Here is a 16,830-nt window from a genome sequence, read left to right on the forward strand (position 1 = left end):
GCCTCGCTGTTTTTTTAAAAATGTGTTTGTTTAATAAAAAAGTGAAAACAAACTATAACATTTTTTTAAAGCAGTTTAATTAATAATAATAATAATAATAATAATAATAATAATAATAATAATAATAATAATAATGTAACACGTAAGTATGTCTTTTGTTTATTTATTTGTTGTCATGTTAAAAAAAAAAACTGCCAACTTCCTGGTCGCTCATGTGACGTCATCAAAGAGCGCCTTTTCCCGTACCGGACTCCTGTGTTGTGGGTGCTTTGTAAATACGAGCTAAAAGGGCCCGCAAGATGCCGATGAAAGGACGGTTCCCCATCCGGAGGACTCTGGAGTACCTCCAGAAGGGAGACATCATCTTCAAGAACCGCGTGAAGATCATGACGGTGAACTACAACACGACGGGAGAGCTGAGCGACGGAGCAAGGTCAGCCGCGAGACTCGAGCGCGAGACACGAGCAGCAGAAACCTGCGATTCTGAGTTCCATTAGAGATATTTAACTCTGCCCATTACTCTCTGAAAGACCAGTAACGTTAGTGGTCAATGTGGTAGCGCCTTGTTTTTTACTTCTATTATCATTTATAGTATTTTAATTTCTTATGTATTCATATTTGCTGGTTATTAAGCTATAATCAACTACAGTGTGTGTGTGTGTGTGTTTGTGTGTATATATATATATATATATATATATATATATATATATATATATATATATATATATATATATATATATATATATATATTTATTTATATTTATATTGCTTAGCTAATTGTTTGGTAAATACAATTGTGAAATATGCACATTACAATTTCTCCTGAGCCCAGGTCCATGTCTTTCTAAAGCAGCAACATTTCTGAGATTAAAGAAGTTGGAACCAGAGATATTTTAATTTATCATCAAATAGACGCCAGTTGACTTCCCGTTGATTGTCTGATAGAGCGATCCGTCAATCACTTCAGTTTTACTTTATTTAGTTGATTATATCGTCAGATTTAAGCTTTTTCTGTCTTTACGTTACTTCTAATTTCATGCACAACTACCAGCATATGTTTGTTTTTATTGCAAAAACAACACTTACCACAGGCGGCTGTAGTGAACGTGCATCAATCAGGGAATCTTTAAAGTACGGGATCAATATTGTGCAGCTATTACAGAATATAAATACATGAGACAACGTTCAAAAGTGACAAGTAAAGTTGACTTATTTCTTAAGTTTCCTTGACTAGATTAAATAACTATTCCAACTAATGATGATAGATTAATATGGAATAGTGTAAATAAAACATTTCTGCTTTTGTCCATTCAGAACCAAGAGGAGTTTTAAATGTAGCATGAAAAATGTACTTTAAGAAATATGTTAAAAGGAACTCAGACCATCTGTTTTAAATGTTTCCTTGTTCTTTGTTTTTTTGCAGAAAGTTTGTGTTCTTCAATATTCCTCAGATCCAGTACAAAAACCAGTGGCTCCAAATAATGATGTTCAAAAATATGACGCCGTCACCGTTCTTGAAGTTCTACCTGGGTTTGTTCTTCTCGCTCTGCTTGATGCAAACAGGAGAAGTTTTCTATCATTTTTAACTCCAAACTGGATATTTTCTGAATGTTTTTTGAAAAAAATTCTGGCAGAAAACCAAAAAGGCAAAACTTCTCTCGTGTGCTCGTTTGACCTGCATTCATATTGCCATCATTTTTATTATGTATTGTATGAAGCCCGGGCTGACATGCTCTCTCTCTCCTTTGCAGATGATGGGGAGCAAGTTCTGGTGGACGTGGAAGGGAAGAACCACAATCAAATATCTCAACACGTGAAGAAGATTTTGGGCAAATCAGAGTAAGATATTCTAAAATATTTAAACAAGAAATGCATTTCTGATGGATGTTATAAAAGCACTCATTAAGGGACCTCAAAGAAGGAGACTGATTTAAGTAATAACATTGAAGGTCGTGTTGGTAATCTTGAGAAAATAGCGAGAGAAAATTTCATCATAAACTTCATTTATTATCACAGCTCTTTTTTTCCTCAATGAAAGTGGCAACACAAGCTCCAAAAGTCACACAGAACACGATGTGTTAATGCTCATTACATTACAAATGAATTACCAACCCTGCCTTCAACGACTGTTATTTACAGCTGCGAGGTTCCCAACTGACTTTTCAAAAGGCCTTCTGCAAAAAAGGCCCAACCCTGTGCTGACCAGATACTGTAACTACAGACCAGATACTGTAACTACAGACCAGATACTATAACGACAGATGAGATACTATAACTGCAGACCAGATACTATAACTGCAGACCAGATACTATAACTGCAGACCAGATACTATAACTACAGACCAGATACCATAACTACAGACCAGATACCATAACTACAGACCAGATACTATAATTACAGACCAGATACCGATTGCATCCGCTCTCTTCTCCAGAGTCGTGTTACAAGCCGAGGCTCAGGCCAAGATGCAGGCCTCCAACCCCGCCAACTTCGGCCCCACGAAGTACTGCCTGAGGGAGTGCATCTGCCAGGTGGACGGCCAGGTGCCGTGTCCCAGCAACACGCCGCTGCCCAAGGAGATGACGGGGAAATACCGAACCAAGATGGCGGCCGTGCAGGAGTGAGGCGCCGAGGAGGAGAAGCTGAGGACTGTACATACACCGGACCCCGTTGTGATTTTGTACGATGGCACAACTAAAGGACTACGGCATTGCAAAGAACATGTGTCTGTAGATGAGCGTCTAAATGCATGCTGCTGTGGACGGAGACCCGCTGTTGAACCCCCGAGCAGCAGGACGCCACCAACACACACAACGTTGTTTGGGCTTTCCGGTCCCGGCCCGTGAAGAATCCTCCCATCAGGATGAGCAATGTGTCAACACTGTAAACGTTGAAATAAAATGGATTTGCCTGCATGTGTGGCTGCAGTCGTCACTGTGTTCAAAACAATTAGGAACATGTAAACCTCAAGGAAAACTTAACCACAAAAGAGCAAGAAATGTTTTACAGAGACAACTTTTTATTTTCATGTTTTATTGGTGCTGATATGAGAAGTTTGTGCATCAAAAATGCTTTAGCAAATTACCTAAAAAAAAAAATCAACCGCTAGTACACATGAAGAAGCTTCACACACAACATTTAGTGTCCCACGCGTCGCTCTGGATCTTCAGCTATTAGTGCGAGGTCAACAGACAAACGCTGCTTTTGTCTGAAGACATTTCAGGACATTCGGACTGACCGGAGAAGCACGGTGACGTTTCTTAACACTGTGATAATACTTGCTGGCAGTAATGTAGTGGGTAATTAATCTGACACAAAAAAAAGCTGCGTTGAGCCTCGAGGACTTAGTTGATCTTTAGAAATGGGGACGTGCACACTGGGATTTTATTGGACTCCTTGGTTGTAGATGCAGACGGTGTTCGGTTGGTCCGTGGTGGAAGCTGGATGAATGGACGTCTTGGTTGAAACCGCTGAATAAATTACACGCTTTAGCTCTCGGCCCCGACGGCTCTGAACTCCGTCCAAATGTAGAAAAGAAAGCAGGAAGACGGGCGTGGCCGCGAACAGAACTATAATCGTGCAACCCCCCCCCCCCCCCTCATCCTCCTCCTCTCACAAGTGCTCGGTTGGATCTGTAGTGCTTCTGTCAACGAGGGTCCCACGGCAGGATGTGGGGAAAACGCTTTGTTCACTTCGTTCAACGCTGTAAAAAAATAAAAGAAAGGTCTAAAAATGACACCGACGAGATGCACAAAATAAATGATGACGTGGATCTGCTCGAGTAGGAGCTCACGGACGGAGTTAACGTTTAAATTCAGTTTTACAGAAAAAGCAACTTCCACCGAAACAGAAATGAACAGTAACACTTATTCGCGTGGTTATTTATAGAATGATTAAGGATTAAAAGCCTCCGATAACGTCGTCGTAGTCATGGGTGAAAGCCACATAACGAGAGCGACGACAAAGCTCTGATTCTGCGTCTTTAACTTCCTGCGTGAATCTGCGACACGAGGGGAAAGTCATGTGACCGATTTTAATCATTTAAGTCTGTGATGACGTTTCGATAAATAACAACTTGACTGATCAGAGGCTGGTCGAAATGTCTCAACTCATTCGCGTCTGATTAAATGATCAGATGGGTGTTTTGGGGCCAGTACGCTTTGGTTCTTTTTAGCTTGCGTCTGGTTCTTGTGTCTCCATGAAAAGATTTCCCTCGCGTGATGTCACCCGAGTCGACAGCCAAAGACGAACAAGTTAGAACATTTCAAACAATCTGGAAAGTACTGAGACGACGCCTGTGGGCCGCGTGAGGCTACGATGGTGTATTTACATTTTGGGTAATGTAGTCGCCAAGCTGAGAGACGCTATCTCTGGGTTTACGGTCCACCGTGACCGTGTTATGAGAGAGAATGTCAGTGAGTAATCTTTGATCCTAATTTGGCAACAACAACAAAAAAAACCTGCACATTCAACCATAGATTTTAAAATGTGCATTCGCTGCTTCGTGGCTCCCGTTTCTTTTCATTTTTGGCCACAATTCCATTTGGACTTTGTTCGTCGGGTCACAGCCGGAGATCCGAACTTCCACCCATCCTGACTCCCACAGTCAGACTCGAGCGAACCCTCAAAGGAATAGTTTGTTCTTCCTGTTGCGACAGGGTTGATATCTACAGCAACATGCAAACTGTACAAACAGACCTTTTTCTTGCAAGTGCTTAAAAACTGTGCATGCTGAAATAGACTCCAGCCCTCTTGAGAGCGACCCGGGACGGGACGAGTGGTTTAGAAAGTTAAGGGAGTCACTCCAGTCTGCTGAGCTTTCAGTACATATTTCATTTTGGGACTTAGGAAGTCTTTGTGTGGTTTGGCGGACCTCGCCCAGATTAAAACCAGTGGGTTTACATTAGTCATGTAAAGTGAGCTCGCCTTGCAGGACTTGGTAAGTAGCAGGTAGTAGTAGTAGTAGTAGAGGGGGCTTTGTGGGCGGGGTCAGTGCTTCTTTTTCTTCTGCTCTTGCAGGGTGTGCTGGAGCTCTCTGAGGTTCGCCGACAGGAGCTCCACCTCGTCGAGGCGGCCGCTGAGCTTGGCGTCAAAGATGTACGCCCGGATGTTGTCGATCTGCTGCAGCAGCAGCTCCTCCTCGATCATGTCCACGTCGGGCAAATCCTCCACGACGTCGCCCACGTCGAAGGGGTTGGTCGAGACTCCCGGCGAGCTCCCGGAGGCCTCCAGGAACGGGTTGCCCGCGTCCGTATCGCTGTCTTCAAAGGGGTTTCCGGACACGGGCGCAGGCGCGGGCGCGGCCTCGACCGGTTTGTCCTCCTCGCCTGCCTCCGCCTCCTCTTCCTCTTCGTCGAATGGGTTGTACTCCCTCTTCTCGCCGCCGACCTCTTTGTGTTCCTTCTTTATGTCCTCAAAGAAGGGATTGGATGGATCCTCCTCGGTGGGCGTGGAGTCCTCTTCATCGAAAGGGTTGAGGGAGGCGCTGTTCTGCTCTTCGCCACCGGGGGGAGTCACGTGGCCCCCTAAGCTCCTCAACCTGGGAGGCGACTCCTCCCGGCTCGCGAGAGCCGGGAGCGCTCTGGCTGAGGCCGGGCTGCTCTTGGCTTTCGGAGTCAGGTCGCCCTCGTCGGCGACGTCGTCCTCTCCGTTGAAGCCGCCGGCCGGCCCGACGTCCAGAGACCTCTCCCAGGTGACGGGAGGCTGAGCGCCGGCGGGGCCCCAGTGCTCCTTTTCCTCGTTCTCCTCCCTCTCCGCTCTCTCCCGGGCCTCCAGGCGGTCCAGCTCCCCCTGCTGCAGGCTCTCCTCCTCGGCCAGCTTCTGGGAGAGCGCGATGGCCAGGCTGGTCTGCTGCTGGTCGTACTCGTCCTGCAGCTGACGCAGGTTCTCCTCCAGCATGGCCACCTCGTCCATCCTCCGGGCCTCCCGCGCCTGCCGCAGGAACGACTGGATGTTCTTGATCTGCTGCAGCAGGGGGTCCTCCAGCTCGCTGCGCGCGCCGGCGGAGTCCGCCGAGGGCAGCCACCCGCCGGCTTTGGTCATGTGCGGCGCCCGGGGGGCCCGCGGCGGCTCTCCGTTGGCGCTGGGAGCCGGGCGGCTTTTCTCAGACTTCTTCAGGGTCTCCTGGGACGCCTGTTGAGATGAGATGACACGCACGCATTTAGTGACGAGTTCTGAACGGTGGAGGAGAAGTAGCTGTACAATGATCTCACCAGTCTCTCCTGCTGGAGTCTCTTCTCTTGTTCCTGTTTTCTCTTTTCTTTCAGCTCTTCGTATTTAACCTTCGTGGGTAAAGACATCAGGCCTAAAAGCTTCTCCTAAAACGGAGAGGACGCGGACAATGTGTGAACTCAAGGAAAGAAAGGATCAAATGGAAGAGACGCATGTTCTGAAGCTCACCTGGACGAACAGCGTGGCGGTGTAACGGATCATCCTCTGCAGCTGGAGGGCCTTTGGATGCGGCGGTGGAACGTCTTTTGCTCTTAGGGTTAAAATCTTCTTACTGAGAAGAAAACACAGAACTCCATTTGATCTTAAAAACTTCATTTATCCACAAACATGACAGAAGACTTCTGCTCATTCATGACATTTCTGTCATTTAGGACCGACGTGTACCTCAGGGCATCGATCAGCTCGTAGTATTTCATCACCTCCAGCCTCAGTCCGCCTGCAGTGTCGAGGTTGTACGTGGTTTCTCCGGCACTGTGGGATCAGAGAGCCACGAGGATGAGCGAGCCGTCTCTCATGTTAAAAGTTCATTTTCCTCGCATCAGAAAACATTTCCTAAATAACCACTTTTTTTTAATTTTTTTAAACGGGGTCTTACTTCAGCGATTCTGCCATCCTGATGTATTCTGGAGCCTTTTCGTCCACCTTCTCCATGCACATCCTCAGCCGCTGGCAGGAAGAACAAGTTTTGAGCAAGTTGAACAACAGGAAACCCCAAAAGACAAACACTGAATGACAGGAAGGATGCGACAGCGTAAACTCAACGGCAGCATGAGAACAAAAAACACAGAATCACAGACGTTACTAGTGGGAACAGAAGAAGAGGGACGGACTGTAAAATGATGCCCTTTTATCATTTTAACCAGGGGTTTGCTGTGCCGACCTGGTAGAGTTTCACTACATCCGGCATGTGGTCCTTCTCCTCCAGCTTCTGCTGCCTCTTCAGCAGCGTGTCCATGCAGTGGCGGCAGCAGCGGATCTTCTCGTCGTCCTTTTCCTCCAGCATGGACGTGACGCTGCTCAGGCTGCTGATGCTGCCTCTTCTGGAGCCCATCCCACTGCCGCCGCCGCCGCCGCCTCCTCCAACTGGTTGGGACTGGGAATGAACCGGGCTTCCGGGTACACACAGCGCCTCTCGCGTCCCGTTAATCAGCTTTTCTGTGAGCAAAGAAAAAGTGTTTCGCAGTATTAAAAACACGAACGGCCAAACTTGATACGCGATGGGAACTCGTGGTAGGTTGTTTTTTTGTTCATACGTACGAGCCATAGGTAAGAGGACAAACTCCATGCACTTCCTGCACATGATGGACCCGCAGAGGCGACAGTGGTGCCGCCTGTTCCGGATGTTGAACTTGTTTCCGCAGTCGGGACAGAACGGGACGTCCGAGTCGTTCACCCACGACACCACTGACTTCTCAATGGCTAGAAAAGAGGACGAAAAGGATCATTCACTCATAGTGAACTCATTGACCTTCAGAGAGAGCAGACGGAGTCGCGATGGAAACACAAACCTCTGATTCTGGCAGCGTCGGAGTTGATCCTGTCGAACGACGTCAGCTAGAAAAAGACAAATGATTTGGCAAATGAGTCGACACAGTTAGGCAGTTATCTCAAGTGTAATTGCATCAACAGCCAGGAGAGATTGCTGGCGCGAGGAAGTCTTGATCCGTGCCGTTGGAAGCAAACCTTTTCCAGTCTGATGATGAGCTTGTTGACCTCGATGACGTAGTGATCGATCCGAGCGGCACGGTGTTTCTTGAAGAAATCTAGGTGACTTCTGGTCGCCCCTAGAAAAAGCAAAAGAGGGACGGGGGCCACCATCAGAGTTCAGTGTGTCTTAGTAAATCCCATCAATGCTCTAGTCTGGTTCCTATTCAAATTATATGACAAACTCCAAGTTCACAGACCAGTTGCACAGTCTCACCCAGTTCCTGAGGCTCCCACATGTAGGGGTCCACTCCTCCATAGTAAAAGGACTCGTAGCTGCCTGTGTCCGGTCGGTCGTCTCCGTCCCTTTTCAGCAGCTTGTCTTTGGCTTTCTTTGCTTTCTGAACCAAATCTGTGCACAAAGAAAAATGTAAAACCTCTAAGTCCACGAGAACAAATCAGAGAGCACCCCTCCCTCCTGTTTTCTGACCGCACTCGTCCCCTGCAGTTCATCAGTATTTTCTACTTTCCCTCCCTGCAGCAGAAAATGTTGCCAATTCATTCTGGCAACAATTTCCACCAAGTCAAACACTGCAGTGCCCATGTATCAAAATCAATTTTTACCCCATGAACTGCTTTTACGAGACCATATAAAGTTGTTTTTGATTCCATTTTGCAACTCAAGTTGCTCCCGTAGCTGCGAGCCGAGTGCGATCATCCCCGTGACTCACTTTTGAGCTGTCCCCTCACGTGGCGGTCGTCCCCAGAGTGCTCCTCCTCGTAGTGGTCCTGGAGCTGGTAGAAGGACTGAAGGTCCTTCAGGCACAGCGGGCACAGGAAGCCCTCCTTCACTTCACCGGTGCCCTCGAAGGGGGGCGGATAACTGGAGGCCATGACCGCAGCGGCGGGCTGAGTTCAAGGAGGGTAGAGGGGGGGAGGAGGGGAAGAGATGCAATGTGGGAGAGTCTCGCTGAGGTCCGCATGTCACGGGGCGTGCGACCCCCTTAAAGATGGAGATGGCGCCATCACACCAGAGGAAACCCTGGGAAGTAGATTGATGCAAATATAAGTCCCAAATACCTTGTGGGGGATTCACATGTTAATTACCGTGCCCTCTGAAAAAAAAACGATTTAAAAGCACACCATATACTCTCTCCCTTATGCAAACTGAATAATGTGACTTTTAGGGGATTAAAGTATAGAGGGAATGAGTGTCAATATGTGACATTGACACTAAATAAGAGAGGATTGTGATGTCTTACATGTTATATTACACCTGCACATATTGAAGCTAATGATTGTTGAATATTGCTCCTAAAGGGTTAAAATGTAACTCTAATCTGGTCCACAACAGAGAGCTGCATCATGGTGAAGTCTCGCTAACATGTTACTGTTATTGCACACAGTCCCATGAATGAATAGCACGCATCTATTGTATCCATCTATACGTTACATATGCTTTCTCGATGTCAAATAAATGAACTTCAATTGTTTCCTGTGACACGTCTATGTTTGCTCGCCAGGACTTTACACACTTAAGCCTCCTCTCAGTCAGGGGAACTACGTAGTGTTAACCCTTCGGACTGCGAGCGAGCGCCATTCAATTAAAATATGCCATATTTGTGTATTAACCACCGCGACGACTGAAGTTGTGCTGTTGAGTATTTATGTAATGTTAGCAGCGGAATGCTAACAAGCGCTCTCGTTATTCTCTCACCGAGCTATTGGAGAGAAAAAAACACGGAGGAGCGAATAACGTCAAACTTCTCAAACAAATACTCGCGGAATGATCAACACTACTCGCTGTACTTACAAATTAATCCAATAATAGCTGTGTGGTTGACAGTTAGGATCCTCTTTGACAGCTCGACAACACCAGCTGCAGCAGCAGCAGCAGCCCTGCCTGGTCATGTGGTTAGCATTCGGCCAGTACGGAAAGACACGAGAGACAAACGACGCGAAACGCACACGAACTGGACCCGCCTTGTTCTCAACAAAAATAGGATTTTGTATCTTCTTTTTGTCAAAAATAGGATTTTAATGGTGGATTAGCAATACGTGTGTTATGTGCATTACGGCCACCGTCTGCTTAGGGATACAGACTAGATATGAAATAATTTTAGGAAACAATAAAGCCTCTTTCCATGCTTTTGTTGGCTTTAATTATTTAATTAAATGAACCATTGTTTCCATAAATCTTCAAAAAATGTCAACATTATAGGATAAATTTAGTTTTTTCCCCCGGTGATGACGGCTATTATTTGAACACAAAAGTCTTTTCTAAACTAAATAGATAATTGACTGGATAATACCAAGGATTCAAGGATCATTGATTGTCATGACGCAACACAGGGATGCACAACGAAATTCAAACGTCTCCTATCCAATGCTCCTGCATAGTGCTTTCTCTCGGTGTTAATTCTTCCCTCTCTTTCCTTCAGTCAGATATCTTAAACTACGTTGCTATCAAATGCTTTCACCATAATTTTAGTCTTGACCCGATTTACTACTTCTGCTTCAGACTTCTGTTCCTGCCCACCCTCTTAATCACACTCCACACTTCTGCTATTTAGGCAGTCTTCATAATTCCACTGTCTGAATCTCTTTGCTTTGACTCTACAGACATTTTACCACTCTATTTCTGCGATCTCACGACTTAAACTTCTAGCAACCTGTCCAAATATTCACAGGTATACCTATTAAAATAATCTATGCTCACCATCTTGATTAACATATATCACAACATATTTCTGACCTTTACCCAGTACTCTATAAGTCTTGATTAACGAGTTCCTTTCACCACCACCCCTACTTCCTTTCTTTTCATGTGAAGGTAAAGCACTATATTACAAAAATGTTAACAATTTTTCAACGAGTGTCTTGTTTAATGATTTTGTCTGCAGCCCAAGATGGTGAACCACTGCTTTTAATGATAACTAAATCCATACTCTTGCAATAAAGGTCACTAGATTTTCTCTTATTACATTATCATTAATTACCTGACTGCATCTTCCCATCTTCTCCCGTCCACTTTCTTCTTCTGCGCTGACAATTCTGGTTGCAGTACCTCACCTCACCTGCAGGCGGCGCGGTACTTCATCTCGCCCAACGTTTGCTACAAAATAAATAAAGACAATATCTTCCATATTCTGTTATTCCGACTTAATATTAATATTTTCTCCTTGACTGTAGTATCACTCTTCCCTCCATGTTTTATTTCAATTCTAACTTCGCTCACTAGCGTCCCTATCAGAAACTCCCGGAAGTAGTTTCCTCTCCTGCTGACGCTGTCATGACGACACTGGACCGTTACGTGACGTACATCATAGTGTTTCCCGTCTGCTGTTTTAGGCCAATGACTGACCTCAAAGATTCTCTTCGAATACAGCCTTATCGCGGCGTCACGGCGTGGCAACACAAACACACACAGGTGTAATTAATCACGTTAATTATGGCCCCGTTCCATTTCGGTGGGTGAGATGCACGGCGCTGTGCATGCTGGCTCACTGGACCGGCTGTGACACACTAAATTATACAGGGTTAAAATCAATGTGATCAATTGCACCTGTGTTTACTACGCTGCAACATGGCAACATGGCCGCTCAGGAAAAGGGGCTAGTATGTCAGTATGTAGTGTTAGAAGCAGCTAAATTCACTTTGTGTCAGTTGGTTTCGGACAATTTCATGAGTTGCAAAATGTGCTCAGAATTATGTGACCTGAAATAATAAAGGCTTTGTGTTTCTGCATAAACTAACTTGACTAACTCTGTAGTTTATAGTTTTATAAACTTTATACGTTAGCTCAAAGCTCTGTTTTTGGCGCTTTTTGGTAAAACACAATCACAATGCAGAGTTTATTATTAAAGCCTTGAGGTCAATGGGGCCCAAAGCTCATTGATTACTCAGTCATTGACAAATGAAAGTATAATCGGTTGGACTGTCTCAGCCGTTCTCACTCTTGGGGGTCAAGAACATGAATGTAAAAATACTATAATCTTTTCTATGTAAAATTCGGTTTAATGTAAATTTTCTCTAACTTTTGCTTGCATATCGGAAAGTCTTGGATGAGGAAACTCTTTAAAATGAAACAATTCAAACATAAAAAGGACAACCTGTAAAGAGCGGTCGCAATAATAATCGACTGATCGTTCAATATATGGACACGACCTCGATCTGATCAGTGATCCTCTACAGCTCTGCTGTGAGACGTTGTTCTAACTTAAACTTGTTGCATTACTTATCATTGAGCACATGTTCTGTAAAGGATTATAAATATGCGCGAGGTTGTGTTCACGATATATTTATTTTTGATATTTAAAAACAAAAAATTCACATCCCAATCCAATGTCTAAATATTCTTAAGTATTAATGCTCCTTAAAAAGGATGTTCTTGCATAGTTATTCTCTTATATTGTCATTATATCAGAGGCATGAAATGGTCTTAAAATGACAACGATATCTCTGCGACGATTTACCCTATTCAAGTATTTATCGTGAAAGTGCGGTAGAGTTCACTTTGAGGTGTGTGTGTGTGTGTGTGTGTGTGTGTGTGTGTGTGTGTGTGTGTGTGTGTGTGTGTGTGTGTGCGTGTGTGTGTGTGTGTGCACGTGCACGTATCATTGTCACATAGGTTAGTTTTCTTTTTTGAAGACACTTTCTACAGACTGACTGAAATATAAGCAAACAAACTTTTTAACAAAATTATATATATATATATATATATATATATATATATATATATATATATATATATATATATATATATATATATATATATATTCTTGAGGCAATTCGAGTTGTCACCATTATTTTTGTGCACAAGATAAGTATATGTATTATTCATCTGAAAGTCTCATCCAGTGCAGACCATGTGCATCTTTCCCGTGCTGCTTGATGCTTTGTTGAATCATCTGAAGCACATTATGCCGCTGGAGTTGAAAGCTGCGCGCGCAGATCAGTCGGGCTTCTGCACCACGAAGCCTCCATCTCTCTCCATCTCACGTGCCTAATGAATATCGTGCATATTGATCCGGCCCGCGGACAGCTGCTCTGATGGAAGGAGCCCAATTAAAGCGAGGAGAGGCGATATCTGTCACACTCTGTGCTACTGAGTCACATGTTGGACTTCACACTAATTAGACCTGCTGGGTTGGATAAACAGTTTAATAGACTTTAATAGTGCACAAATTACTTGTGAAGCAAACCATACATTATTTTTTTTTTACCAATGCGTTTTATTGTCCAACAAAAACATTGGCGGTTGACTTTAAGGCAAAGGCTTTTAAACGTTATAAGTTAAATCAACTTGATCCATGCAATAATATACGTAGAAAAATAATCAGACATATTTTATTTTGCGGTGGTATCAATTATATTATACTTATATTATACAGAAGTAGAAAATAATGAGGGGAAAAAACACAAATCAAATGGATTCCATCTCTGCAAAGCTGTGAGTAAACGTCGGCCACTTCCATCCATCACATTTCCAGCGTGACGCCACCGGGCTGAAGAGCGCGCGCCGCCTCACAGAGGCGGCACGCCAGCAGACTCACGCTTTTCATCCGTGGACTTGATCTGAGCACAAGTAGCCTAATCAACTGGATAACTACCAAATAAATGCCAATGAATTAAACCAAGATATAGGGCGCGAAACCCAACTTTACAGCGATACAATCAGTTTGGAGGACAATTACGCACAAGCTCTCCAAACAAAACAAACAGCAGATACATGATTTTTTTTTGTTTAGCGACGGTGATACAGAAACTGTCGGTGGCACAACAGATTAAATGGTGTAAATTATTTTTTCGTTTTTAATTATTCACTGTTGTCACTTCATTTACACATGTATTTGTTTACAACACAGCAGCAGACACACACACGCGCACGCACACACCGGCTGTGTGTTTTGACCCTACTCTCCTTCCTCTAGGTCCTCCTCGGGTGCAAACCTTTTCCCCGGGTGTTGTCGCTTCTCCTCGGCGTGGCTCTTGGTAATGTTGTCTAAAAAGTCGAGCAGCAAACTGGACTTGCTGCAGCTCGTAGGGTCCAATACGTCACACAGACTGTCTGTGGCTAAATCCGGACTGGAGGTATCCCAAAAGCGTTTCCCGGGGTGCTGCCGCTTCTCCAAGTCCGCGAGGTCTTCGTCATCGTCGTCGTCGTCTCCCTCTCCGTCCGCGTCCCAGTCCCCTTCCCAGTCCCCGTCGCGCTTACCTGGGTGCTGGCGCTTGCTGTACGTCACCAGGTAGCGCTTACCCGGATGCTGGCGCTTTGAAAGTTCCCCCAGGAGCGTCGCGGGGTTTTCAGAAACGCGTCCCACCGCGAAGCGCTTCCCCGGGTGCTGCCTCTTCTGCAGCTCCAGGAACGAGTGCGCGTCTCCCTCGCGCTTCCCGGGGTGCTGTCTCTTTTCAACATCCAAGTACTGTTCATCCTCTTCCTCTTCTTCTCTCCTCCCCGGATGCTGCCGCTTCTCCAAGTCCTCGCCGTATCTCTTACCGGGATGCTGTCGTTTGGTCACCCATTCTGCCTGTGAGGAAAATCCCTCTGGAGAAGGAAAGCAGTATTTAGAGTACTTCAAGGAGCCTAAAGTATCCTATGTATATCCCCGTTTGCCGAGTTTGGACGTGCCGTGCGTAAATTACGCACACGCGAGTTTTGGGTGATCCATCTCCTCTGCATTTTCTTGTTTTAAAATATTGTGTTGTATGATTATTCATACGTTTATAACTGGAAACACCCAAATGTATATAAGCCTTAAGCCCAAAACTCTAGAACATGTTTTTACTTTCAATACTTCCAACTTAAAATCGAAACAATTTGCCCTGCTATCAACGACACGGCGCTGTGGAAATCAACTTCATAATCACTGAGCAATACACAACAAAGTCAACTTCATAATGTCACCATTGTGCATTATATCACAACTGATCTAACACACACGCACACACACACACAAACACTTTACGCACCGTTTCTGCCGTCTTCGTCCTGTATCTTTTTGAGAATGGACCGCAGCAGAAGGCTTTCTGCTCTCTGCAGGAGGATGTCGTCGATGGTCCTCCCGTCCGTCTGAGCCCCAGCGGGGAGGCCCTGTCCTCCAGACACGGTGACGTTGCAGACCACGAGAAAAGCCAAGATGAGCAGGCACGTCGACTTCATGGTCATTCAGTTGGTCCTCTGATGAAGAAACAGATTATGATCTATATATATATATATATATATATATATATATATATATATATATATATATATATATATATATATATATATATATATATATATATATATATATATATATATCGGATAAGAGGTCAATCATTTGAACTAGTGCAACTTGGTTCAACGTTTTCTTGACGCCTGTGACATTAAACTCGGACCAGTTAAGGTTCTTATGATCCATAAACAAGTATGGTACGGGGAACAGTTTAGTTTTAAAATAATTAAAAGATGTAAACTGAGCGCCAAGTTGTCCTAAAAACATTCTAAATCAATCTGAATGACACAAAGACCATTTCTATAATACATAACGCGTTGGAACCGGATATGATGGAGCGGCTCCACTAACGCAGTAAAGTCAACACCACAGCGCGCCAGCCTCACCTGTATGCCCGAGCTCTCCTCTTCCTCAGACTCTGGTGACGTAGTGGCTCTGAGCCTGCAGCAGCACCCGTGTGGACCAGGTCTGGAGGAATGAGCAGATCACTTCCCCGTGTCAGCTTTTATACTCGCCGGGCACTGGCGTCACACCGACGCCCTGGAGTCATTTCTCAGGATCCCTCGTCCCCGCTGATGTCACCGTGTCGCGCGCAGCTGGATTTTGGTGAATGATCGCCCGATGTGGAGGGCTGTGATGTAAAGACAACAACAACAACAACAACAAGCGGAGGGTGAGGCAGCTAATGACTGGATCAGATGCTTTCACTGCACAGATAATGAGGATTTAGGAATGAAGTTTAATCATCTTTTTCACTTTACTTTATTTAGTTTTGTTTTTGCTCTTCAGACACAATAAGTGGTGTGAATTTCTGAAGGAATAAAAAAAAAAGGTCTCCACTGGGCTGCAGAGAGGTGCTGTCCTATTTTTTTTTTTCTTGCAGAAACACCGTCAGGTCACAGGAGAGAGAAGTGAGAGCGGAGCATCTGCTTCTTTGAGCGCAAATAATGCAACACGGCTGAACGTGTCAGAGGAGAATCACACGTCGTACCGTGTGACAATCCATCTGGATGTGTTGTGTTTCATAAAACAGCCCGAACAAAACTATCAAACTACAAGTCACTGCTTACTTTGCAGAGTATTTACAATGAGAACCGATGATGGATTAATCAATTATCAGAAATTGACAATTGTTTCCATAGTTGACCATATTGGGTGCAGTACCACAAACATACTTTAAATGGTGGTATCCATAGTCACGAATAATGATTGATTATGATCAATAACATTATTGGATTTACATTTAATCAATGTGTTGGGCGCCACCCTTTGAAAAGGTGAAATTACCTGCATGTCCATGTGGGGCCCATAAGGTTTAAATTTGAGCTGCAGATAAAGGTCCCAAGTGGTTTTGTCTGCAGTGTCCATGGTGGCCTCACCTGTGTTTGCTCATATATCAGTATTTTATTTTGAAGAAAAGTACTGAAATTTGACATTTTCACTGGATCACACCAGATTCAACCTTTTCCATATTGTAGGCACATCTATCAACATTTACTGTGCAAACTAGACAACAACTTTGAAAACTTCAACAACAAAAGAGAAACAACAGAACAAACTGAAATACTGCCATCCCAGAATGCATTGCGTTTATACTGCAATGACAGCGAGATTAAAAAATGTGGTTTTCATGGAAGTCAATGAGGCATTTTTTTTGGCCAGCGAGGTGTCCAGAGGGAGTATTTGACACAACATGAAAAATACTGATGCAATCAAATCAATTGTGTTGCTAATCTT

General features: G+C 44.5%; 3 protein-coding genes across 4 annotated transcripts; 1 reads left to right on the forward strand and 2 right to left on the reverse strand.

Moving 5' to 3' along the window:
• Nucleotides 1-239: 239 nt before the first annotated feature.
• On the forward strand, nt 240-2,915 carry mrps25 (mitochondrial ribosomal protein S25). Its single transcript, XM_068598047.1, has 4 exons — nt 240-433; nt 1,424-1,530; nt 1,752-1,839; nt 2,436-2,915. Exons 1-4 carry the CDS (start codon nt 300-302, stop codon nt 2,623-2,625), a joined length of 519 nt encoding a protein of 172 aa, XP_068454148.1. The 5' UTR covers nt 240-299; the 3' UTR covers nt 2,626-2,915.
• Nucleotides 2,916-3,019: 104 nt separating this feature from the next.
• LOC137800945 (rabenosyn-5) lies at nt 3,020-11,115 on the reverse strand. 2 transcript variants are annotated; one of them, XM_068598314.1, is made up of 12 exons: nt 10,876-11,115; nt 8,608-8,918; nt 8,154-8,288; nt 7,916-8,016; nt 7,741-7,786; nt 7,490-7,651; nt 7,113-7,387; nt 6,828-6,898; nt 6,617-6,703; nt 6,401-6,503; nt 6,214-6,318; nt 3,020-6,133 (listed from the first exon to the last, which is right to left on the reverse strand). In XM_068598314.1, exons 2-12 carry the CDS (start codon nt 8,768-8,770, stop codon nt 4,991-4,993), a joined length of 2,391 nt encoding a protein of 796 aa, XP_068454415.1. In that variant the 5' UTR covers nt 8,771-8,918; nt 10,876-11,115; the 3' UTR covers nt 3,020-4,990. The 2 variants fall into 2 exon arrangements, with proteins under 2 accessions (XP_068454415.1, XP_068454414.1); XM_068598313.1 differs by lacking the exon at nt 10,876-11,115 and adding an exon at nt 9,690-9,788.
• Nucleotides 11,116-13,059: 1,944 nt separating this feature from the next.
• trh (thyrotropin-releasing hormone) lies at nt 13,060-15,561 on the reverse strand. Its single transcript, XM_068597986.1, has 3 exons — nt 15,480-15,561; nt 14,849-15,056; nt 13,060-14,423 (listed from the first exon to the last, which is right to left on the reverse strand). Exons 2-3 carry the CDS (start codon nt 15,042-15,044, stop codon nt 13,792-13,794), a joined length of 828 nt encoding a protein of 275 aa, XP_068454087.1. The 5' UTR covers nt 15,045-15,056; nt 15,480-15,561; the 3' UTR covers nt 13,060-13,791.
• Nucleotides 15,562-16,830: the final 1,269 nt, after the last annotated feature.

The sequence above is a fragment of the Clinocottus analis genome, unplaced genomic scaffold (genome assembly GCF_023055335.1).
Source record: "Clinocottus analis isolate CAN_PGR_092001 unplaced genomic scaffold, fCliAna1.0.p SCAF_4, whole genome shotgun sequence".
NCBI classification, from domain to species: Eukaryota; Metazoa; Chordata; class Actinopteri; order Perciformes; family Cottidae; genus Clinocottus; species Clinocottus analis.

Excerpts from the sequence above, each read along its gene's own strand:
- trh (XM_068597986.1), bottom strand. The coding sequence starts at position 15,044 with ATGACCATGAAGTCGACGTGCCTGCTCATCTTGGCTTTTCTCGTGGTC. Across the intron at positions 14,424-14,848 it reads GGACGAAGACGGCAGAAACG|AGGGATTTTCCTCACAGGCA; the intron begins GTGCGTAAAGTG and ends TTCCTTCTCCAG.
- LOC137800945 (XM_068598314.1), bottom strand. The coding sequence starts at position 8,770 with ATGGCCTCCAGTTATCCGCCCCCCTTCGAGGGCACCGGTGAAGTGAAG. Across the intron at positions 6,704-6,827 it reads AGGATGGCAGAATCGCTGAA|TGCCGGAGAAACCACGTACA; the intron begins GTAAGACCCCGT and ends CTGATCCCACAG. Across the intron at positions 6,319-6,400 it reads CCGCCACGCTGTTCGTCCAG|GAGAAGCTTTTAGGCCTGAT; the intron begins GTGAGCTTCAGA and ends TCTCCGTTTTAG.
- mrps25 (XM_068598047.1), top strand. The coding sequence starts at position 300 with ATGCCGATGAAAGGACGGTTCCCCATCCGGAGGACTCTGGAGTACCTC. Across the intron at positions 434-1,423 it reads GAGCTGAGCGACGGAGCAAG|AAAGTTTGTGTTCTTCAATA; the intron begins GTCAGCCGCGAG and ends GTTTTTTTGCAG. Across the intron at positions 1,531-1,751 it reads GTTCTTGAAGTTCTACCTGG|ATGATGGGGAGCAAGTTCTG; the intron begins GTTTGTTCTTCT and ends TCTCCTTTGCAG.